General features: G+C 36.8%; 1 protein-coding gene across 5 annotated transcripts in view; it reads right to left on the bottom strand.

Moving 5' to 3' along the window:
* The window catches only part of CACNA2D1 (calcium voltage-gated channel auxiliary subunit alpha2delta 1), an 857854-nt gene that overhangs the window by 457397 nt on the left and 373641 nt on the right, over nt 1-26816 (bottom strand). For all 5 annotated transcript variants that reach the window (XM_089685880.1, XM_089685888.1, XM_089685869.1 and 2 more), the window contains exon 4: nt 6282-6341. In XM_089685880.1, coding sequence (XP_089542006.1) covers nt 6282-6341 — 60 coding nt within the window. The remainder of the gene's footprint in view (nt 1-6281; nt 6342-26816) is intronic.

Genomic DNA, 26816 nt, shown 5'->3' on the forward strand with positions numbered 1-26816 from the left:
ATGCCCAAGATAGGGTTACCAGACGCTACTGCAGGCACATAAAAAAACATAAAATGTATGTAAAACCAAACCTTTTCCAAAATATTTGGATATAGCAGGGAAGAGTTGAATTTGGATTATTGGATTTTGTTTGCTGACTGTGTCCCTTTTGAGAGATTTTCCTTTACTTTCTGTCTCAGAGATGCATCAAGAAGTGAAAGGAAAGCTCTACAAATTGAAAGGGTTCCCCCTTTCTTTATTGGTTATCACTAGAACATTCCTATCGGAAGGTTTCCATTTACCTTCCTGTTTCTGTGACAACTCTAAAATTTTGGATTTCCGATCACTTTCTACCTTGAGGACAATAGTCAGGACAAATATGAAGAATCAATCTCCCCAGCGATGACACAGAGAACAATTATAAAAAAATCTGTGTTTAAAATCCTTCCCCTCCTTTTGTCCAAAACTAATAAAAAATTGTTTTAGCTATACATACACTTTATATACATGAAAACCATCTAGGGCAGTATATAGAGAAGTGGCTCTTTTAAAGCATTTTATGTCCCATCCTACTATGTTACCTATAAATACAATTTCCAGATTTTGGTTAACCACGTGAGCCCCAGGCTAATTCTGACATTCTTTTCCTACATGTAAAAAAAAAATCTTTTTTTTTGCTAGAAAATTACTTAGAACCCACAAATATATATTTTTAAGCAGAAGCACTAGAGAATAAAATGGTGAGTGTTGCAATTTTTTTATGTCACACAGTATTTGCGCAGCTGTTTTTCAAATGCAATTTTTTTTTTAACAATACACTTTAATGAATTTTAATGCACAAAAAGACAATACAATACCCAACTGTTTTGTGATACATAAATTAAGATGTTAAGCTGAGTAAATATATACCTAACACATCACACTTTAAAAATGTGCACGCTCATGGAATCAAAAGTATGGTACTTAGAAATTTCCATAGATAATGCTTTAAAAGCCTTTACAGGTTACCAGTTTAAAGTTACACAGAGGATCTGATGCTAACATTTTTGCTCTCGTTATAATGTTTGCGGCAATACCTTACATGTGTGCACGAACTAGGAATGCGTTCACCTTTGCGAATGAGAGGGAACAGGGGCAATGGAAATTTTTTGAATTATTTTTTAGTATTATTATTTTATTTTTATTATGCATTTTGTTTTTTATTTTTAGTTTATTTTTACACTGTCTCTTTTGTTTCAATTCTATTATTGCTATCCCAATGAATGAACAATGTCCCTAGTGATAGCTGCAGCAGTGACAGGTCCTCTTTATGGATAGATATGGGGTTTAATGTTTGCATTAGACCAAAACCAGAAGTGACAAAATACTTCCGGTTTCTTATACCATAGCGACGATACGGGATGTTCTGATCCATGGTCTTCTCTATGGTCATCCGACTTCAGTTCTGGGTTCTGTAGTGGGATGGAAGTGCCCGGGAAGGTGGCAGAAAGTGGCAAGAGGGAGGAACCCTCTTCCACTGCATGCAAAAAGTGATCCAACGCCCTTAAATCATACAAATATACTGTCACCCCATATCTCATAAATGCGGCTAAAAGCCTTATGTCAAAATTTCTGGAAAGAAACCCGCTGTCCTACACTGCAAAACTGGATGTGTGAGGTTGATAGGATTATGGAGGCGAAGACATGGGTCTACACTGCTCAAGATAGGCAGAAATTCTATGACATCTGGTCTGGCTGGATGTATTGTTCCCTGGAACTTGATAATTTATCCTAACCTGTTCCCCTGGCCCCTTTTCTGCCTAGTATGCTCTTAGGGGCCACTCCTTTGGTACCTATGGCTGTCCTGGAATATTTCCTTATGGGGACATTTCTTGGCCACCCACAGGCCACACACTGACTTCTTGACTATCACCATACCTGTTATAGATGATACTTCACAATCAAACGATCCTATCCCCGTGACTTTAGTTGGCTTTTACATGTGGGTTACATTATTTTTTTCTGTGGTTTACACTGTTTACTTATTGTTGTATTCTATTAGATACCATTTGTTTGGATTAAGTCCCACTATTTCATCATTATTTTCTGTCTCTTTACAGGCACATTTCTTTGATATCAGTGCTTTGCAATGTCATATTTGTTCATTACCAGTAAAACTGAGCTGTGCACTGATTTTACTACATGGCAATACCGTGTTTTGGAATTTCTATACAGTATACACTCCCTGTTTTATTTTCTTCTGTCTGTAAAGCCTTGCTCTTTGGTTAAAAAACAATTTTCAATAAAAAGAGATTATGCCCCCCAAAAAGTGATCCAATAGTTAATTAGCCACTAGAAATGCTTTTACATTAAGGTCCATAGCCAGCTGAAAAAAAAGATACCAGGATGAAGTGTTTGGCTGCAATCATCATCATGGTATAATCCATTCAACCACGCAACATATGGGTAGACTGCTAGGGCCGAAGTGGTTAAATTTAGCAGTACTATATATATATATATGTGTGAATAAAATCCAGGTATTCTCTGTGGAAGCCACAAGTCTAACATCAGATCATCAAGCACAGCAAAAACAGGATGAAGAACATCTTGTAGTTTACAACATCTGTATACTTTGTGACAAATAGGGGATCCCAGAAAAGTATCCACTCTTACGATCATCTTACCAAAATGAAATCTGAAAAATCTGTAACCTGTTAGTTCTGGTCCAAGTCCCGTGTCATTGTTCACTTGATATTTGAAGAGCATTACAATAAAGATAATGAACTGTTTTTTTTTAAACTGCTAAGAACAAAAGTTAAAATAACTCTTCTTTAGCATATATTTTAAAGATGGTTCCCAGATGACTCCTTTGCAATTCAGCAGAATCATCATTCACTGTATGCTGTGATGATCTTACTTCATCCCCTTAAATGCTAATGTGACAGGTCTAGACTTTGTTATTTCCATAGTAGCATGACACAGGTTCTCAACCAGGGTATGTGCACCCCAGAGGAAACTTCTAATGGGTTCAGGGAGTATTTCAATTTCCCAAAGTAAAATCACCATAAAAGTACAGACCTTTTAGAAATAAAACATGTATTCAAAACACCGTAGAGGAAGCATTTTACTTATTTAAATATAGAAACGATTTTTGGAATACCTTTGGACAGAATAAAGCCTTGTTTACACTTGAGGTTGGGGAATGTTAAAAAATACAGTTGAATTGCATTTTTACTGCCCTGCAACTGCTTCACTTAAGCTGCAAAGGCAGTGGATGGGGGTGTACACATGATGCTTTGCATCACATTGCAACATAAATTAATCTCTTGTCTTATTCGGTGGGCAGCACTGCCTGTTGAACATGACCCACTACAGTAAATGGACCATGACGCAACCATGTGCAAGCCACACTGTTGCAGTGGTGAGGTGGTGAGAAGGCAACTTAATGCTTCCTTTATCAACTGTCCAACGCCCTCCAAAGAGCGGTCCACCACAGATCACTTTTCAGAGGGCTATCACTTATGTAAACAAACCCTTAGGGTCAAGTTGGCCATAGATGGATAGAATTTCAAATGAAAATTCTTAGGAAAATGTGTACGAAAATTCTCAGAACATTTGTTTGTTCTTCGACAGACTTTGTTTACTTTTAACATTTGATTTTGGAATGAATGGACTTTATTGAATGAAGACCACATACATTTTTAGAAATTTGTTTTGTTCAAGAAAAAATTTCCATCCTGCCCCTTCTAATTTTCTTGTCATTTCGGTTAAAAAAGATTTGGCCCACTAATGATTAGAAAAACAAAGAAACTTCCTTAGAACCTTCTTTTCCCAAGTAAATGCATTTGAAATTCTGCCCATCTATTGCCAGTTTCACTGCTAACATATATACACGTCATTGGGTACATCAGATTACAAGGCCCACACTATGTGGCACTAGATAACCAATGGCTACTATAAAGAGCCGCAGTGATCAGTTCTGCTTAGAAAATCCAGCAGGACGGTTAAACAGAGGTCAATCAGTAGATCGATATCTGTACAACCTTCCTGCCCATACATGGATCAAAATTTGGCCAGTCCCTGCTGAACTGGCCGAATATTGATCCATGTAAGACCGGCTTAAATTAAATCACATATAAGTATATAGGATGGCACTATCAAGATGGCTGTAACCTCCTTATGGCAATGTAAAAAGTTTAAGTATTAAATATCCAGTGCAGTGCAACCTTTAGTTGTTAAAAGTTGTTAGATTTGCCTTGCTGTCAATAGTAAATACGGTCAAGCAAGAGAAACGATAGATACAGTGGATATAAAAGTCTACAAACCCCTGTTAAAATGTCAGGTTTCTGTGATGTAAAAAAAAGAGACAAAGATAAATAATTTCAGAACTTTTTCCACCTTTAATGTAACATATAAACTGTATAACTCAGTTGAACAACAAACTGAAATCTTTTAGGTGGAGGGAAGTAAAGATTAAAAACTAAAATAATATGGTTGCATAAGTGTGCACATCCTTAAACTAATACTTTGTTGAAGCACTTTTTGATTTTATTACAGCACTCAGTCTTTTTGGGCATGAGTCTATCAGCATGGCTTGGCAATATTTGCCCACTCTTCCTTGCAAAAACACTCCAAATCTGTCAGATTACGAGGGCATCTCCTGTGCACAGCCCTCTTCAGACCAACCCACAGATTTTTGATCAGATTCAGGTCTGGGCTCTGGTTGGGCCATTCCAAAACTTTAATGTTCTTCTGGTGAAGCCTTTTCTTTATTGATTTGGGTCATTGTCATGCTGAAAGATGAAGTTCCTCTTCATGTTCAGCTTTCTAGCAGAAGCCTGAAGGTTTTGTGCCAATATTGATTGGTATTTGGAACTGTTCATAATTTCCTCTACCTTGACTATGGTCCCAGTTCCAGCTGAAGAAAAACAGCTCCAAAAGTATGATACTGCCACCACCATTCTTCACTGTGGGCATGGTGTTCTTTTGGTGGCTGATGTGCAGTGTTGTTTTTGCACCAAACATATCTTTTGGAATTATGGCCAAAAAGTTCTACCTTGGTTTCATCAGACCATAACACATTTTCCCACATGCTTTTGGGAGACTTCAGATGTGTTTTTGAAAAATTTAGCCTGGCTTGGATGTTTTTCTTTGTAAGAAAATGCTTCCGTCTTGCCACTCTACCCCATAGCCTAGACATATGAAGAATACGGGAGATTGTTGTCACATGTACCACACAGCCAATACTTACCAGATATTCCTGCAACCCCTTTAATGTTGCTGTAGGTCTCTTGGCAGCCTCCCAAACCAGTTTTCTTCTTCAGCAATTTTGGTGGGAAGTCCAGTTCTTGGTAATGTCACTGTTGCGCCATATTTTCTCCACTTGATGATGTTTGTCTTCACTGTGTTCCATTGTATATCTAATGCCTTGGAAATTATTTTGCACCCTTCTCCTGACTGATACCTTTTAACAATGAGATCCCTCTGATGCTTTGAAAGCTTTCTGCAGACCATGGCTTTTGCTGTAGGATGCGACCAAGAAAATGTCAGGAAAGACCTACTAGAACAACTGAACTTTATTTGGGGTTAATCAGTGGCACTTTAAATGATGACAGGTGTCTACTGACTCTTATTTAACATGCTTTTGAATGTGATTGCTTAATTCTGAACACAGCTACATTCCCAGTTATAAGAGGGTGTGCACATTTATGCAACCACATTATTTTAGTTTTTTATGTTTACTCCCCCCCCCCAAAAAAAAAGATTTAAGCTTGTTTTTCAATTGAGTTGTACAGTTTATAAGTCACATTAAAGGTGGAAAAAGTTCTGAAATGATTTATCCTTGTCTCATTTTTTTACATCACAGAAACCTGACATTTTAACAGAGGTGTATAGACTTTGTATATCCACTGTATATGGTACAGAGGAATGAAGCAATGCATGGCTACAGGGACTGATGTTGTAGTCTACATTCCCTTTAAGACAACTCAGTGAGCAAGACATTCATGGTATCAACGCAGTTCATAAAACATCTAAAATTGGTGATGCACAAGACAATTTGGGGATTGAGTTATGTATTGTATTATGCCTTAAAGTCCCAGATTGAGTGAAAAAAATTCTTTGCAATGGGGATGGAGAGTGCAAAATCTTGTGCAGCTCTGCAGAGAAACCACTCAGCTTCCATTTTTTTTGCCAAAGCTTACTTAAACAAGCTGAAGTTAGAAGTTCATTGACTACAATGCAAAACTGCACCAGAATTTGAACTCTCTACTTTTAGTAAATCAACCCCACTATGTATTAAAGTAAAAGAAATATACGCTTACCCCAAAATCATCTCTCCATTGATGCAATCCTTGTATCTCCTCAGCTTTTTCTGCAAGATGCTAAAAATAAGAAATATATTCATTATTTTATTTTGAAAACTAAAATAAAAAGGTAATTTTGTAAAAGGTTGACATATACCACAAGAGATAATGACAATAGCTTTCACTAAAGCATTGAAGGGAAATATATCCATATGACATGCAAAATACAAAATCCATATTTATATTATTGTTACAGTTCTGCAGAATATTGCTAGCTCAACAAATATTAAAACATTCTATATAGTCACTTATAGTCACATTGATGTAAAATGATTTGGGGGGGGGGGGGTTACAGTGATATATATGATACCCCAGCATCAGGGCATTTTACTACAAGCTTTGAACTAATTAACTGGTTCTGCACCGCCACCAGGGTGGCACGGGTGTGCAAAATCATGTATATCTATGTGATTTTGCAGTTCCGAATAGGGGACGAGCAGGAGCCCTACCCATGCTGGCATTTGCAGCCTCGACTGTCAATCACTGGGTCCCAGTGATCACCGAGTATATCCAACGGGGGAGAGACCTGTGTATAAACAACACAGCTCTCTGCCCTGTCAGCTCCTGCACACTGCTTTGTATGGCTCTGCATAGCAGACGCATACAAAGCAGTGTGCTTACAGTGAAACAAACACAGAACACAGCCTCATAATAAAACAGCACACAGCTCATGCTAACCCCTTCCTGCCCAGTGTCATTAGTACAGTGTCAGTGCTTTTTATTAGCACTGATCACTGTAAAGGTGTCACAGGGGATGTCAGTGACAGCAAGTCAGTTCCCCCCCAAGTGTCAGAATGCCCGCTGCAGTCCCGATATAAGTTGCTGAATGCCGTCATTACTAGCAAAAAAAGCAAAAGTTCCAGTATACTGCCATTTCTAAATGCTATAACTTTCACGTAAACCAATTTATTTATACGTATTGGGATTTTTTTTTAGCAAAGACATATAGCAGAATACATTTTGGCTTAAAATTATGACAAAATTAGATTTTTAAATTTTTTTACTGGACATGTTTAATAGCAAAAAGTCAAAAATATAGTTTTTTTTTCTCTTTTGTTTATAGCACAAAAAAAGCACAGGTGATCAAATATGACGGGAGGAAAGTTCTATTTGAGGGAAAAAAAGGACGTACATTTCATTTGGGTGCAGTGTTGCATGACCGTGCAATTGTCAGTTAAAGTAACGCAGCGCCGTATCGCAAAAAATCGCCTGGTCAGGAAGGGAGGTAAATCCTCTGGAGGGCAAGTAGTTAACTGCTTTACCGCCGCCCTATAGCAGAAATACTGCTACAGGGCGGTAGGGGTGCGCAAAACCATGTATATATACATGATTTAGCATTCCTATGTATGGGATGCACGTGAGCCACGCGTGCACCCTACCTGCACCGCCATTTGCGGCCTCGGCTGTCAATCACCGGGTCGCGGGCATCCAGTGATCGCTGAGTAATATCAATGGGGGGAGAAAATACAGTTCTCTCCCCTGTTAGTTCCAGCACACTGCTTAGCAGAGCCATACAAAGCAGTGTGCTTGAAGTGGGAAGCACAAACACAGCCCCATAGTAAAACACCCAAAGCACACAGTTAACCCTTTGATCGCTCCAGAGGTTAACCACTTCCTGCCCAGTGCCATCAGTACAGTCTCAGTGCTTTTTATTAGCACTGATCACTGTATTAGTGTCACTGGGGATGTCAGTGACACCAAGTCAGTTCCCCCCAGTGTCAGAATGCCCGTCACAGTCCCGCTATAAGTCGCTGATCTCCACCAAAGAAAAAAGAAGAAAAATCCAGTTTATATACTGGCTTTTGTAAATGCTATAACTTCCACGTAACCAAATTAAGTATTGGGATTTGATTTTAGCAAGTCAGTTCCCCTTAGTGTCAGAATGCCCATCGGAGTCACACAGTCCAGCCATAAGTCGCTGATTGCTGCCATTACTAGTAAAAATAATTTGAAAGAAAAATCCCAGTATATATACCGCCATTTTTAAATGCTGTAACTTTCACGTAAACCAATTAATGTACACATATTGGGATTTTTTTTTTAGCAAAGACATGTAGCAGAATACATTTTGCCCTAAACGTATGACGAAATTTTTTTATTGGACATGTTTAATAGAAAAAAGTCAAAAATATTGTTTTTTTCTCAAAATTGTCGGTCTTTTTTTGTTTATAGCGCAAAAAAATAAAAAACCACACAGGCAATCAAATACCACTGAAATAAAGCTCTATTTCTGTGGAAAAAAGAATGTAAATTTCATTTGGGTGCAGTGTTGCATGACCACGCAATTGTCAGTTAAAGTAACGCAGAGCCGTAAAGCAAAAAATAGCCTAGAGAGGAAGGAGGGTAAATGCTCTGGAGGGCAAGTGGTTTAACAATACATAAATAATAATAATAATGAAAATAAATAAATACTATATATATATATATATATATATATATATATATATAAAACAATTCTAAAAAGCATATTCTTAAACACATGAGACTCACTAACATTAAATAACAGTTCAAAGGCGATCCCCTAATTGTAATGTAGAGATAAGATCCTCTGTTAGTGGATGCATGATAGGCTAAAGTTAAAGTGTAATAGGCCGCAATGTTACAGGACAAAGATAAATTAGAATAGATAGTGCCCTGTGCTGTATTCAAGGTCTGGTGCTTCTGTCACCATTAACAGTCCTTGGGCGGTTTCCTCTTTATTAATTTGTCAAAAAATATGGATAATAGATAGATGCTGCTATTATAGAAGAACATATAAGATTTTCCCTGAATTTAGAATCCTTATTCATACAATATTATTCTACTATGGAGGTTATTGAACAGTTTGTTAAGTCACTATTTTCCTGATTAGGAAGCAGTAGCTCCCTTCTGTCGCGCTGTGTCAAGGGAAAAAAAAATCAATGTACAATTTTACAGGAGTTTGGTATATAAGTAGGTTACTGATAGATAGGGTGACCTTTTTAGCTTTTACATGAAACAGTTTAGATTAATTGGTTGTAATTTGTATCATCCTAATAAGATAACATCAGAAAAAAACTTACATACGGCTACTCTGAATATGAAAAAACAAAGATAAATTAAGCATTCTTGTAGCCAAACAGTTGTTATCGGTGTAAGCATTGTTCTTTATTGCAATGTGCAAAGCAAACTGGGGGCAGCATTTTCCATTGTCATTTATTAATATGTAATTGTAATTTAGTCATATAATGTTCCTAAAAAGAACCATCTATAAATTGGTGTTTTATTAATCTCTCCATGCTGATATAACAGTACAGGCTTTCCGTCAGGTACTGCATTTTACACTAATCTTTGTATTCTACCCCCCTGACAGTGGCACCTGTCCTGTAAAAGGGTGCTGTCAGGAATATGAGAAACAAAATGAAAGGCTTTGTTGTTTGATAGTTGTATCCAGGGGCGGACTGACAACTGATGGGGCCCCCGGGCAATTGGGGCCCCTGTGTCCTTGCCCACACTCATAACATACCCAAAACAGCCTATAAAAGGTACCAGGGGCATTTTATGGGGCCCTCTACAGTGCCCGAGTGCTGGAATGGTCAGTCCACTCCTGGTTGTATAATTTTTTGTTGTTGAGAGTTTAATAAAATATTAAAAAAAAAAAATAATGATGACTCAACAATCAATGTCCCTTAGGCCTGGGATAGCCTGGGATACTGTCAAATGTTACTTGCTATCAAGGAAGCAGTGAGAGATTGCCATCTTGCTGGTCCAGCAAGCAAGTGTGTGACTTCATAGGAAAAGGTAAGTTGTGTGTTAAAATTGAACTCTGGTGAAGTGTCACCTGTAGTAGGATCTCTTGCCCGACATGAGCCCAAAGCAGGACCCCAGTGTATAAATTCAAAGTATGAATCATGTATGATCATACCATAGGACTATAGCTGCCAATTTCGATTGGTGACAATAATTAATATATTATTACACTTCAGTTACTAAAGATGAAAAGAAAAAATAATGTTACGTTATAAACTGGTAGGAGGAGTAAAAGATTCCTTTACTATCCTGCCCTCAGCTAATAATGGAATCTTCTACTCCTCCTACCAGTCCATCCCCCGCAGTTACTACCTTTTGTACCACTAGCCCCTCCCTCTTAGATAGTAAGCTCCCAGAATCAGGCCCGCCTAACCCTCTTGTATTGAACTGTATTGTTGCTGTATTGTCTCCCGTTATATTGTAAAGCACTGAGCAAACTGTTGGCGCTATATAAATCCTGTATAATAATAATGATAATAATAATGAACACAATCCCATCAGGTTTTAGTACTGATGTGCAAATGAGACAATGCTTTCATTGGGTGGCATATCTATGCTTTGTTTTGAGCATTACAAGCATGCAAGTAATGTTGAACACAAGCAAAAAAAAGTTTTTATGTGGAAATCCCTGCAAAATGAAGCAATCCCTGGTTGTCACCAGAGTTGTCACCAGGGTCTCCTCCTTTCCTGTTCTGGTGGCAACCCAAAATTTGGAATTTTCTTTCATTTTTGATGACAATGGTAAACAGGACAGATAGAGAAGGTGAATCACCCTAACCAGGAAGCAGACAACAACACACGCCTTCCCTACCCTATCCAAAACTAAAAAAATATTGCCGTGTTATACTTTGAGTCAATAAGAACAGAGGCATCTGATATAGATTTTCTATAATTTTGTAAGAATAGTTAACATGGATAGTTGCTGACAGCTGCCAAAAAGCCTGTCAAGTGCTTGCTAAGTATGTCACCAATGCAAGTCAATGAATGATAGCTACTGTATATGTGGAGTTAAGTTCTGATAACAGGGCTGATACCAAAAGTCTGTGTAAACTATTCCACAAAGACATCAATATAGTATTAGTCTTGTCAATACTCTGAACAGAAAGACTAAATGATCTGTTTCAACTTCGTGTGCCACATCCAGAGGAATCATATAAACTTTTTTTAGAGTAAATATTGAGGGCTTTTAGGCACCCTTAAAACACACGAAAAATTATTTTAAAAGATTGTGTTCAAACTTTATTACAAAGATGATTAAAAGTAGTAATATAGCTAATGATGAAGTATTGGCTCAAATATGGAACATTAATGATCTCATAATACATAAACAGAATATATTGAATTTCCCGCAGTAGCCCTGTAGATCACTATTGTTGTACTCCCATCAATCAAAATTAACCACTATTGCATGGAAAAAACTATATAAACATCATTGATCCACTGACAAGTCAACAAGCGAGTACAGGTACAAGTGGATGAAGTAACATGATGTCGTATGCAAAGGATGTTAATTGATGAATGCCTAATAGAGGATTACATGTAATCTTCCTCAGGGGAAGAAAGTGGAAATTTCCTGTAAAACCCTAGAAGCAAACAATCAAATGTTACTGTATTGCACAGCATTGCCAGTGAACACAAACAAGCTCCTTAGCTTTGCTGTCTGGCAGGGGTGCCTAGATCTAAAGACTCACTGTATAGTTATATATGTTTATTATTATGTATACATGTATATGCAGCTATATGCATTTCTCGTTACTTTCAGTTATTCTTTTAGGAGACAGCTTGAACACTCACTGGCTACTTTATTAGGTACACCTATTCAATTGCTTGGCAACACAAATTGTTAATCAGCCGATCACATGGCAGCAACTCAATGCGTTTAGGCATCTAGACGTGCTGAAGACGATTTGCTGAAGTTCAAAGCAAACATCAGCATGGGGAAGAAAGGGGATTTAAGCGACTTTGAACATAGCATGATTGTTGGTGTCAGACGGGCTGGTCTGAGTATTTCAAAAACTGCTGATCTACTGGGATTTTCATGCACAACCATCTGTAGGGTTTACAAAGAATGGTCCAAAAAAGAGAAAATATCCAGTGAATGGCAGTTGTGTAGCTGAAAATGCCTTGTTGATGTCAGAGGAGAATGGGCAGACTGGTTTGAGAAGACAGAAAGGCAACAGTAACTCGTGTCAATATAGACTGAAATCTCTTAGGAATGTTTCCAACACCTTGCTGAATCTATGCCACGAATAATTAAGGCAAAAGGGGGTCCAACCTAGCACTAGGAAGGTGTACCTAATAAAGTGGCCAATAAGTGTATATTTGTTATGGTATGCTATTCTCTTGAAACACACAAAAACTTTGATTATGAACCATGTGCCAAAAATGTATACTTATTATGGCATACTGTGTACAAGCTACAGTACTCGTGAAAGTAAAACATTACAAAAATTGTAATAACAATTATTTCACACCTTTTTTTGTTACAATGAAACATGAAATGACTAGAAAAATGTGGTAAATCTCACTCAATAGCCACAGACTTCTGTGCCCCTTACAATCTGCAGTTTATTTTTTTAACAAAACATATCAGGTTAACATGATTTGTGAAGTTTAGCTGCTTGCTGATCGCATCATGAGAAAGCAGAGTGGAAAAGTGGCTTCTCTGAACTGGATCACATATCTGATGGATGATCCAGCTCTTTTGGGTAGGGGGTGTGCGCCCGCCTCCCTGGCTGTGCTATGATTAGTTACAGCACAAGCCAATCAATGGGTCCCGATTAACGATTGATGGTCGGGACCCACCGATTGGCAAAGTGGATGACAGGACAGAGCACTGTGATAGTAAACAACACAGAACTCTGTCCTGACAGCAGGGATGTGCCAGTCTTTGTTTCCTTGCAAAGCAGGAGATAAAACCAGTACATCCCTTAGTAAAATCATCACACAGTAAACACACCAAACATTGTTAGGCATACAGTTAATCCTTGTATTGCCCCTGGATGTAAATCCCTTCCCAGCCGGTGTCATTAGTACATTGACAATGTATATATTATTAGTACTGATCGCTGTATTAGTGTCACTGGAGATGGCAGTGGCAGTTAGTCAGTTCCCACAAAGTGTCAGTTAATGTCAGATTGCCCATCATACTATCACAGTTCTGCTATAAGTTGCTGATCACTGCCAAAAATTCCAGTACACAGTGCTCAGCACAAATGAGTAACACAAGAACAATTTCCAAAATTTTGACAAAACTGAGTCTTATAGAATATGTGTTTAGCTCATTATATGAAAGTAAGGTTAATAATATAACTTAATTACAAAATCTTAAGTTTTACTCATGAATACACCCCACAACAAAAACTACTACATCTAGTAATTTGTATGATCTCCATGATTTGTAAGGACAGCACCAAGTCTTCTAGGCATGGAATGAACAGGTTGGCGACATATTGCAACATCTATCTTTTTCCATTCTTCAAGAACGACCTCTTTTAGAGTCTGGATGCTGGATGGAGAGTGCTCAACTTGTCTCTTCAGATTTAAAATAGGTGTTTGCTTGGGTTCAGATCAGGAGACATACTTGGCCACTGAATCACTTTCACCCTGTTCTTCAGAAATGCAACAGTGGCCTTATATGTGTGTTTTTGGATTATTGTCATGTTGGAAATGTAAATGATGATCAAGGGTACAGAATGATGGTGGCATCTTCTCTTTCAATATAGAGCAGTACATCTGTGAATTCATTATACCATCAATGAAATGCAGCTCCCTGACACCAGAAGCACTCATGCAATCCCACAGAAGGACACTGCCACTACGTTTCACTGTAGGCACCATGCATTTTTCTTTGTACTCCTCACCTTTGTGACACCATACAGGTTTGAAGCCATCAGTTCCAAAAACATTTATCTTGGTCTCATCACCAGCATGGGCCCTGGCAAATTATAGGCAGGCTTTTTTGTGCATGGGATTTAGGAGAGGCTTCTTTCGTGGACAACACCCATGCATGCTATTCCTCTGCAGAGTAAACTGTATTGTGTCAGGGGAAACAATCACTCCAGTTTGGCTTTCTACTTCTTTAGCTAACTGCAGTGAGCTTGCATGGCGATTTTCTTCAACCCTTCTCATCAGAAGATGCTCCTGTTGAGGTGTTAACTTCCGTGGATGGCCTGAACATCTCTGTGAGATGGTTGCAGTTCCATCTTTTGTTACATTTTTGTATCACTTTTGCTACAGTAATCTGACTGATAAGTAAAGCTTTGCTGATCTTCTTGTAGACTTCATCTTTCTTGTGTGAAAAAATTATTTTCTTTCTCAGGCCTTGTGACATTTCTCTTTCATGTGGTGCCATTGCTGACAGCATGAAATGGGAAGGGGGTTTCTTTGTTAACTAATACCTTTTTATAATCAACTGTCTGCTGGACACCTGTTTAATAAATAATTAAACTCACATGTAGTTGAATTCTTGTTAATAAGGATTTTGTTGTCTAAAATGTGTCTTTGCTCCTAAGACTTTCATTGGGGTGTATTCATTTTTGCAATATCATCTTGAACGAATTTGTTAGGAAAAATACTTTTTTGTTTGTGCAAATTAACATATCTTGTTTACAATGGCCCACATTTGTGGGAGTATTTTGTAGTATAGTGTCCCAAAGAAAATGTTGATTCTGAAAGGAAAGAAAAGGTTTTCTGACAAATCTGTTGTGGTGTACTCATTTATGTTGAGCACTGTATATAAGATAGTTTGTAGATGCTATTCCTTTCACGCAAACCAATTAATATATGCTTATTGGGATTTCTTTTACCAAAGACATGTAGCAGGATACATTTTGGCCTAAATTTATGAACAAATTTAATTTTTTTACTTTTTTATTGGATGTGTTTTGACAACATAATTTTCTTTTTCTAATTCAGTCTTTTTTTATTTATATAAAATTAAAAACCCAGTGGTGATCAAATACCATCAAAAGAAAGATCTATTTTTGTGAAAAGATTTATATAAATTTCATTTGGGTACAGTGTTGCATGACTGTGCAATTGTCAGTTAAAATAGCACAGTGCTGAATAGCAAAACATGGCCTGGCCAGGAAGGGAGAAAAATCTTCTGGAGAGCAAGTGGTTAGATAAGTTTTCAAAGACCATAAAAATGATTTGTGAAGTTTAGAGAAGTTTTAAAAGTTTTCACTTGCCTATAGATTTTTCTATTCCCCTCTATAACCTTCCAACACCTCTAGTGTTTTTTTTTTTTATGTTTGAGTGCAGTAGTTTATGTGTATACATCACAAGTATTCATGAGTGTATATGAGTAAACTGAAACACTGGCAGCTAGAAAAAGATGAAGAATCGTACCCGTATATACGTATACATGCCTGTGCATGTGAAAACATGAGGTCTTTACAAGACATAACTTACATTCTTTACTTAGGATGTTTCTCCTAGCCCCTGCCAGCAAGATTCCGTGTATAAACATCAGTGAATTATTATGTCCGTGTGCAAGAGGCCTAATAGTTAAAGTTCCCATGTAATCACAATAAAGTAATCCCTTCCCTTCTCCCTTTTATCTGTGTTATTTGAGTTTTGAACGCCAAATAATTTTTATGGGCATTATCAGGCATACCTTCCCGTACATCCTGCAGTTGTTAGACGGCAATATTTGTATTTTTTTTTCTTTAGTTGCAGGTGTTTGTCATCAGTCATAGAACAGTAATGAACCAATACATTTAGAGTGGGAATGACATTTATGGCTGTAGAATATCTCATATTGCCAAACACAGAATGTTGTATGAAGCAGCTCTAGATGTTAACAGCTAAATATGTTTACAAAGCTGTAGGTAACAACACAAGGAAAACTGACCACAGATGGGTAGAATTTCAAAAGAATTTCGTAGGATGTTCTAAGAAAATTCATTTGTCTTTCTATTTATTAGTGGGTCAAGCTGGCATTCATTTTTGACCAGAGTGATGAGAGGAGTAGGATGAAATTCTGTCCATCTATGGCCAGTTTTAGTCATTTGCATATAATTCAGTTACTGATCTCCACTTCAAAAAATGCTAGTTGTCTGACTGTCACATTAACCTGCATACAGCATTTTGAGATTTCTCTTATTTTAACCACTTCAAGTCTGGACACTTTCACCCCCTTCCTGTCCAGGCCAATTTTCAGCTTTTAGCGCTATCACACTTTGAATGACAATTGCCCGGTCATGCAACACTGTACCCATATGAATTTTTTTAGCATTTTTTTTGAAACAGATAAAAGTTTATTTTGGTGGTATATATTCACCACTGGGATTTTTATTTGTTTTGCTATATAAATGAAAAAGTCCAAACATTTTGAAAAAAAAGTGTTTTTCTTATAAAATTTTGCAAATAAATAATCTTTCTTTATAAATCTTGGCCAAAATGTATTCATCTATCTTTTTAGTAAAAAAAACAAAATAAATTCATTTATAACCAAAATTATCATTTATAAAAATTTTTTACATTTTTATTTTATTTTTTTATATTATTATTATACTACTTTGTATAATAATACTACTATTGTATTGTGCTACTTGTGGGGGTGATGACGATTTTTTTTTTTATTTTTACACTGATTGCTTTTACACTCAAAAGACTGTAAAAGCAATCATTTCTCCTTCTCTCTGTGTGAGCTGTGATTGGTCACAGCTTGTCACATGGTACAAGGCTGTTGTGAATAGCGTTGTACCATGTAACCTCTGTGATCATTCACAGATTACACTTGTAGTAAGCAATGATGTCAGAAGTGACATCTTGCTTACTACTATTCATGTGATCACTGACTGGCCAATCAGTGATCACATGATCGGGACCTCATACAGAGGTCCCGTACAGGGAGTGCGCACAGGCGGGGAGCGGGGAGCACATTTATTAATGGCTACACGCTCCTGCAATGCTGCCTTCCGGCCATTTATATACATGGGCCGACCAGGAAGTGGTTAATGATCAATTTGCTAGTTAGAGGTCAGTGTCTAAAAAAGCATTGCAGCCAGCAGAGCAGCATAACAGCCTGGCAATTAGCATTTAGAAGGTTATCAGCGCCTTCTTTGAATTTTCTTATCTCCATTCTAATCTTCCTTACTTCCACCCTCAATAAAAAACATATTTTCCCCTTCCTTCTCTCACATTTATATATACAGTCGGTAAAATAAGTATTAAACACATCACCATTTTTCTCTGTAAATATATTTCTAGAGGTGCTATTGACATGAAATTTTCAACACATGTCGATAACAATCTATGTAATCCATACATACAAATAAACCAAAACAAATAAATTCAGAAATTAAGTTATGTGTAATAAAATGGAATGACACAGGGAAAAAGTATTGAACACGCTAACTGAATTAAATGTATTTAATATTTTGCACAAAATCCTTTGTTGGTAATGACAGCTTCAAGACTCCTGTATGGAAAAACTAGTCACATGCATTGCTCAAGTGTGATTTTGGCCCATTCTTCCACACAGTCTTCAAATATTTTCTGTGGGCCTCTTCTATGAACTCTGATCTTTAGTTCTTTCCATAGATTTTCTATTGGATCCAAATTAGGTGATTGTCTGGGCCATTCTAGCAGTTTTATTTTCTTTCTTTGAAACCAATTGAGAGTTTCCATGGCTTTGTGCTTGGGATATTGCCTTGCTGAAATTTCCACCCTCGTTTCATATTAATCATCCTGGTAGGTGGCAGCAGATTTTTATCAAGAATGTCTTGGTACATTTTTCTATTCATCCTTCCTTCAATGATACAAAGTTTGCCAGTACCGTATGCTGAAAAACAACCCCACACCATGATGGTCCCACCTCCAAACCTCATTGTTGGTATGATGTTTTTGGGGTGATGTGCAGTGCCATTTGATCTCCAAAAATGGTGTGTATTATGGCATCCAAAGAGTCCAATTTTGGTCTCATCTGACCAGACTATATTCTCCCAGTATTTCACAGGCTTGTCTAAATGTTGTGCAGCAAACTTTAAACGAGGTTCAACATGCTTTTTCTTCAGCAATGGAGTTTTGCATGGTGAGCGTGCATACAGGCCATGGCGGTTGAGTGTATTACTTATTGCTTTATTTTAAACAATTGTACCTGCTAATTCCAGGTCTTTCTGAAGCTCTGCACAAGTGGTCCTTGGCTCTTGGAAAACTCTACTGATACTCTATTCACCCCTCTGTCAGAAGACTTGTGAGGAGCACCTGGTCGTGATTATAGAAATCCTTCTGTAACCAATGCCATCAGTATGTTTTGCAACAATAACATTGCAAAGGTCTTAAGAGAGCTCTGTTTTTGTGTGACACCTTGGTAATGATACACATTTTAAGGCCATCAGTTGAGACTGAACCAGCTTATATTAATTTGTACTGACAAGGGGCAGGATTGCTTTCTAATTACAGACAGATTTCAGCTGGTGTCTTTGCTTTCCATGCCTTTTTGCATGTTGCTTTCTTCATGTGTTCAATACTTTTTCACTGTGTCATTCCATTTGATTACACATAACTTAATTTCTGAACTTATTTGTTTTGGTTTCCTTGTATGTATGGCGTGTGTGGGTTGTTACCGACATGTGGTGAAAATGTAATGTCAATAGCACTTTTAGAAATATAGTTACTGATAAAAATGGTGATGTGTTCAATACTTATTTTACCAGTTGTATATTTTTTGAAGCATTGCCAAGTTTATGTGCTGCAACAAAGCACTTCTATCTTTCTGGCATAGGAGAGAATAAGCTGCATGTGTGCAGATGTGCCGTGGGACTTTGGGTCCCTGCAGAGCCCTGCAGGACATCTTTGCATATGAGGGGTTCCTACACATTCACAAAGACAGAGCTAGTATAGAAGTCAAAACTCAGTATTTCTGTGCATGCACCACTGATACTACCCCCCTTCCCCATGTGTGTGCAGATGTGCTGCAGGGATCTGCCTGGACCATATTTGCCAGACTAATGAAGGTGGGGGCCCGGGGGGGAGGAGAGGCAAAGCTAAAGGGGACTAAAGTACCTCTTTAAATAAAATATTTTTTATTTTGATAACAACCTTTCAATGTGGTAGGTTTTGCCACCTTAGCAATGTTTGAAAACAACACAGCATAAAGTATGCAAAAGAAAATTGGAAAGTGTACTGATTAAATTTTTGCCATTGCACACAACCGGAAAAAAAAAAAATCATAAGATGTTTGGAACCATGGGCAATCAACAGAATCTCACAAACAAAGCTACACTTTAATATGCTTTTTCCAAAGTAGCTATTTACATCTAAATATACAGTTATACAGAGATGACTGTGAAGCAGATGCTCATGATGCTCTGAAAATCACAATTGGAAGGGGGAAAAGGAGCCTTACTAGCAATGGCCACTGGTTGAAATATAAAAAGACTTAAAACTGGGAAATGTGAGAACACAAAGCATATACTGTATTTGACTACTTGTTCACTTTATTTACAGAATAAATCTTTGGAACAATTTTTTCAAAAGAATATTATGTTATGCTATCTGATACCTATCTACCAAGCTTTATATGTGCCTTCAAAAGGAGCAAACAATTAATATCACCATGCCACGGGTCCCATAGCACCATCAACAGTTATTTTCTGTCATTATATACCTTCAAGGTCCTGTGGCTTTTACTGTGCAACTGGCTCAGATAACAAACTGGTCAGTAAAGAATAAATAATATATCAGCTGTACTGAGGTCTAATCTATGTTCACAGTTTACAATGTAGGAATAGTTTGGGGTGTCCAACCTTGACAGAATTCTTCTATAATTATGAAAATGAGGAAGCCTGGAGCTCGGGAAAGCCAACATTCTGATGCAACCTGCCCAGTAATTCTCCTGTGTATACCCATATTCTATATTTTGACATACTGCTAAATAAAACATTCAGTCTGACAGGTCAACAGGTCTATTCACATGTAGAATAAGGTTTAATATATTCCATTGTCAGACTAAAACTGAAATGTAAGTGTAGGTGGACAGAATGGTATATAGTTAAGTTATCAGATCAGTAAAATATCACTCAAAGAAGGCTATTCATCATCAAATTGGCAACATATCTCTTTTTATCTCATCCTTTGCCCTAGAGCCTAGAGAGCTGACACTTGATAAGAAGCCACAAAAGCAAAGCAAAGGCAGTTCTTTTTTTATTTATAAGTTTATTTTTTTTAAATAAAGCCCAGACACAATTCAGTCTGCAATGTTGTGATAATATACAGCCTGTTCCTCCTTAAAACCTAAATATCACAGCTGGTTGGTTTGGTGCATTTCTTTATTTGTAAGCTGATTTTTGGTAGTTCAAGAATATAGTAAAGTTGCTTTATAAACATGGACATACATAAATAATATGTTATCATTTAATATTGTGTTATGTCATCATAGTATGTATAATCAAACACATAAGAAGCAAAGAATGTGTAGCAGCACTGTATAAAATCATAATCTTATTAAATTGTATTGAATCTATTAATCTATTTGCAGAAAAATCAGTTCATGAAAGTATTAAAGTGTCCCAATGAAACAGTTTTCACAATATAAGAAAATTGGACAGGGCCAAATAGCACTGGGTCAGGGGCTATACAGCCTTATAGGACAGTCAGAGGAGAATGAAAACTTCTACAAGCTTACACTGATAGAAGTCACAAGGCTGCTATATAGTGCTGATGAGAAAAGGTATTTTGCAGTTTATATTTACTAAAATAATTGCATTTCCATGTCCTCTATACTGTGGGAGACCAGATATAGTGAATGCAGGGTCATGGGTTTAGTAACACTTTAACTGTATTAGAATGACATATAGTACATATATTGTATCTAATAATATACAGTATTTCTAGATGGTATGCTTCAAGCAAATTTTACGCTGCACCCTGACAACCATAAGACACCTACCATACTACCGGATAACATACAGAACAATTTGCAGACATAATACTTCCATTGTATAGTTCTTGCTTTTCCAGATAAAATAAAAGGAACATGTTTCCAGAAATACTGAATACAATTCTAGAAAACACTTCTAAAAATACGAAATTAATTATCTTAAAAAAGAAGGCTTCTGAAAAAAAAAGGCAAACAAAAATAATGTTTGCATCCAGGGCAGTTCTAGTGTTGAGACTTTTTGGAGGTCAAAGAAACCCAGCTTCAAGTATGTGTATACCCAGTCTTTATTATAATAGTATAGGTAATTGTCAATATGTTTAGATATACAGATCTCATTGAAATCTTGGTGTCCAAGATGTGAGGACACATTTTGCTATATGGGGTAGAGAAAATCCTCCACTAATGGGAAGCTACTATAACAAAGAGCAAACTACTTGGAACAACGTTGTGTGTTCTTATATTAGGACTGAATATCTCTTGCGATGTTCCCCAGAGAGATGGGAGATAACAGATGGTTAGTTGCTGTATCTTAATAGCAATTCATTGTTACACTTTGTTCACAGAAAAAAAATAAAGAATCATTAAGATTTTTCCACTAATGTTTTCTGTCTCCTAGCAAACATTTCTTTTTCATTGTAAATGATCTTATCTCCTTAACAATCTGACAGTTTCAAGCAAACCATGCAATGATTTAATAGCAGGTTTAGAAGCATACATATTAGAAAAGAAAATTGAAAAGTGTATGTATTACATTTTGTCATTATACCCAACAGGAAAAAAAAACATAAGATGTTTGGAGCCATGGGCAATCAAAAGAATATAACAAAGTTACACTTTAATATGCTTTTCAACAAACTAGCTATTTACATCTAAATATATAGTTGTAATAAGCTGTCTGAAGCAGATGTACATGATGCTCTGAGAAACAAAATTTCTAGGGGGAAATAGGAGACACAATAGCAAATGGTACTGGCTGGAATATTGTACAGAGCCTTAAAGGGTAACTCCACTTTTGTGGGGAAGAAAATTAGCAAATAGAAAAATAATAATCTAGCGTATACATCTGCAACACAAATCATATTGTAATTGAATGTTATTAAAAATGACCTTTTCTTTTCAGTCTGCAGTGTTGTAATGTTCTGTAAAATGCAAAGTAATATGGCTACCTGGAGGTGTTCTGTGCACAGAGAGTGTACAGAATTTCCCCAGATATGTCATCTCCTGCTTACTGTCCTTCATGTCTGTGACTACTTCTATCCTGACATTATTTGTAGACTAAATTCTCTGAACCAGGTCCCAATTGACCAGGGGCACACAGACTGAAATTGTCAAAGAGTCTGGTACCATGATGGTAAATTGGGATTGAATACAAAACTAATATAATCTTTTTAACTGAGGAAAAAAACCTGGTCTAAAAACTGTAATGTCAAATTTTGATCCCAAAATAAATAATAGATTAATTGAAACGCTGATAAATTATACAACATTCTAAAGCTGTTTACTGCTCACAATGTATTCTTTCTAGCAATGCCCCTGTATTGAACAAATCTATACATTTTGTTCCTTTGAAAGATTATTATGTTATATCTAATGTCTGGCCCTTTACCAGGCTTCATGAGTGCAATAAGAAAACTATTTATATTAGCATGCCAAAGACTACATAGTATATCAAAAGTTATTTTCTGTTATTATATACCTCTAATGCCCTGCCATTTTAGCTTTTCCACTGGCTCAGATGGCAAACTGGTAACTAAAGAATACATATTAAAGGAGTTGTACTGAGGTCTAATTTGTGTTCAAATTTTAGAGTGTACACAAATTTTGGGATGTCCAACTCTATCAGCAATCATCTATAACCAAGGAGATGAGCCAGCTGGCTCATCTTAGGAGTATTCCATTTATAAAAGGTGGCAGAGTAAATTGTTAACACAAGGATTTACTGGTAGTCTTTGATCACATCAGTTCCTCAGCTCTGTGTTTATGGTAATCTGCTGCCACTGAATTCACACAAAGCAAATAGGTAAAGTAAGGGCTTCATTTATGCGGAAAGAGCAGATTCCTCCCCATACAGTATACTGTATGTGTAGGTAAGATGGATTATTTTAGCAATTGGCTTGTATATGCCAATTTTATTAAGTACAATTTCAAACTGGCATTTGGCAACATGTTTGAAAGTGATGGGTCGTCTGAGTCAGACTTCCAGGATAATGGACTCTTGCAGCCACAGACATACTGCAATTGTGAATGAAGCTTCCCACCACACCCTGTTCAGTGCCCACTTTATCTCCTGGCTGCCAGCCTTCCCAGCACATATAAACAAAGTGTCATGTTGAAGACCTTTCTCCTTCTTGTGATCCCAGTTAGTTTCTATTTACTTTTACAGATCTGAATAAAGTGAAATGAAAGAAATGTGACCCATAGAGAATAAATACCAGAACGGAATGTAACTAAAACAAATTGAATATGAAATGTTATATTTGTATTTAACATTTAAATAGCATTTGCACTATACTGTTTTATATTAGAAGATAAAGTTGACTGATTTTACCAGACAAAGGACTGGGCATAAAGTTTCATTGTTTATTTTATGCTTGCAAGTACTATACACATAAAGCCTTGAAATCAAAAGAAGGTTTTGTATGTCAATGTAATTTTCATCCTGAACAATATTACTTAGGCTTTGTAAGTATCTGATGCTACTTGATTGCATTCCTTGTGATTATATTAGGTGATGGATATTTTAATTAAACACCTCTCTATGAGAAACATGAAATATAATAATAATAAAAAAAAACATTTCAAGAATATGACTACTACTAAAATCTGGGTGAGAACTGTGTAATTTTCCAAGCAACTACATTAGCTGAGACAAACATTACAAACTTATACTCTTTATAACATTTGTTGTGAGGTTTTTTATAGGGGATACAAATAGTGTGTAATGTGTATGCATTTACTATCAGTTTATTTTTTCAGAATACACTCCAGCCTACTCCACAGAGGAATAAAGAGAAAATGACACTGTGTGCACAAGACTGTTGCATAGTTAAAGGATTGATCTTTTACTGGATTGTCCTTAGCTGAATTCTATACAAAGAAAGTGTTGTGATTAACACTAATCAACACAGATACACCTTAAACCAAACACATGGTTTAGGATGTAGAAGACATTTGGAGAGCAGATGAAAACACACAAAAAAGGGTGATGGGACCTACCATGAAGCTAACACTGAACTTCATTTCCAAAAGTGTCTAGTAAATCAACCCCATTGTGTAGGGTAACTCTTCCCTAAAGTCATATGGGCTGTTCACTTTGCAAGGGAATTTTCAGCAGAAGTTAATGAAGTAGGTGAAGCTCTGCTGACTTCCATCATCCAGTCATGTGCAAGCTCAAATGTTCTTTTCTCCTTGCACGTGATTAGGTATCCTTTGCAAAGTGAAACGTCACCACATTCACTAAGTTCTGGGGAAATTCCCTTGCAAAGTGAGCAGCCTACTTGACTTGACTAGTAAATTACCCCAGTAAGTGTTGCTCCACATCTACCAGTTGGATTATCCCATTCATTCTCTTACTGTACTTCCCTTAAATTGTTTTGTATTTCTTTTTCATGTGTGTTATTTTTAGGTGCATTTTAAACAAATTCTGTCAACTCAAGTATGTAAAGAGCTGGTCAACATGATTAACTATAGTGTTTTTGGAAGGCTTTCCAAATTTTACAGATTTTACCTCAGTTACACCAGTCTGCTTCCTAACAAATAAACGTAATAAAAGACTTTTGATACTTATACCTGTGACCTGGCTGAGTCTATCATTATACTACAACCAGGTCACTGATAACCTGCTATTCTGGGTCTGGCCTTGGCAATGGGTGATTCCTGTATAAGGCAAAAGCACTAACTAGCTGCTCAGGGCAGGCTTCTCACCATGTCTACACCTGAAAATGACCCACAATCAGCTGTTCATTTGGGAAATTGAGGAAGACCACAAAAGGTTACAATATAAGAGGGCTCTTAATAAAGAACACATTACTGAAAATTGTTAGTCGACTGTCTGTCTCTATTTCAATGAATTCTGAATTACTGACCCACAGTAAACATTTTGTCATACAAATTTTGACGTGCATATCTTTTACAGGTCAGAGAATCTCAAAATTCATGACTTGCAGACTTTTTCCAGGTAAAAGACTCCAAAAGTACCACAGCAATTGGCTGTGAAACAGCTAAGCAACAATTATTTCATAAGGAGCTCAAAAATGCCAGCCTACAAATTTATCACAACAAAGGTTTCCTTCAGGTTTACCTATTATGAAGCAGCATGTAAGTGAGGGGGGGGCAAGTCTAAAATCATTTTGTTTTACTTCAGCTCAACCGTGAAGTGTATGTAAACTGTAACAATAAGATTTACTTATCTGCTTCCCTTTGACCTGCTAAATATATAATTGAAAAAAACAGCTGTTCATACAGAAATCTTGGGAGATAATATCTTCCTGTACTCTCTTCCTTTTTGGACAATTAGTAGTTAGCATGGTTCCCAGCTACCTCCATTGATTACAGAACATGTTCCACTATGTTATAGAGAGGGAGAGGTATTATATAATTCCATGAACATGCTGGTAGGTTAATTGGATCCTGTCTAAATTAGCCCTAGTATGTGTATGTATGAATGTAAGTTAGGGACCTTAGATTGTATGCCTCTTGAGGGTTAGGGACTGATGTGAATGTACTATATATATGTAAAGTGCTGTGCAAATTGACAGCGCTATATAAGTACCTGAAATAAATAAATAAATAAATAAAAATATAACCCTAACACACTCATGTCCTAGAGTTGACAATTTTGTTTTTCCTAGGTACAGTATAGGTTTAATCCTAGAACAGAAAGTGTGTTCCTAACAGGATCACCAGGTGAAAAAAGTAGAAAACGTCTGAAAAAAAGAACATGAATTCAGCTACCACATCTAAGAAAAGGTAGGCTGAGATACCTTAATTTTTGTTCTTGGGTTTAATAGACTTTAACCATGTATGGTAGAAATTTAATTCCTGATGTCTTTATTTAAGCAATCATACTAATTCAAATATCATGCTCATCCCTCAGTAACCATTCACTAAATTGTTCACAAAAATCTGACTATGAATCTTTTTCTCTTTTAAGTGATATTAAAATGCAAACATTCTACCCCTATACTGTGCATTTAACTATACCCACTGCAAGGATTTTAGAAGACTTCATAGTAGATTTTTCACTACTTTGGATCTGTACATACTGTGAAAAGTTATATCAATGCCAACTATCCCACCAAAATCAGGGGCATAGATATACTGTATTTGTACCTAGATGGGTTCAGTTCTCTTAAATTTTAAGATAATTTATCTAGCAGACATCCCAAGGTTTGAAAAATATACAGTGCCATGTATATGCTTTCTGAACTAGTGCTTTACTTAAACCCTTACTAAATTTGTAGCATCATAGGGGCCGAAGGCCCTGCATTGTATGTGAGGATGGTGAGAGACCACCCACCAGAGTTCTGGATTGGGGGAGAGTGCCAGAGCATGAGAAAGTGAGGAGTCAGGTAGGTATTACACTTTATTCCTCATCCCCTGGAGTTAATGGGCATTTAAATCTTGCAGTGCAGGGGGTGTGAGCTGGAGTTTATCACATATCCCTTGTAAAAACATGTGACTAAACTTTATAATACTATCACTTCAGGCAAAGCTAGGAAACAAGTAGAATCTAAATCTTTAAGCACCCAATGGCTGATAAGCAGACCCAGAAACTGCACTAAAAGCCAGAATCCAGACTTTTGCGCAGAGGGTCACTAGGAGTACAGATCCTT

This window comes from Staurois parvus, unplaced genomic scaffold, assembly GCF_062004578.1.
Source record: "Staurois parvus isolate SC_StPar_1 unplaced genomic scaffold, SC_StPar_1.0 ptg000019l, whole genome shotgun sequence".
Taxonomy (NCBI): domain Eukaryota; kingdom Metazoa; phylum Chordata; class Amphibia; order Anura; family Ranidae; genus Staurois; species Staurois parvus.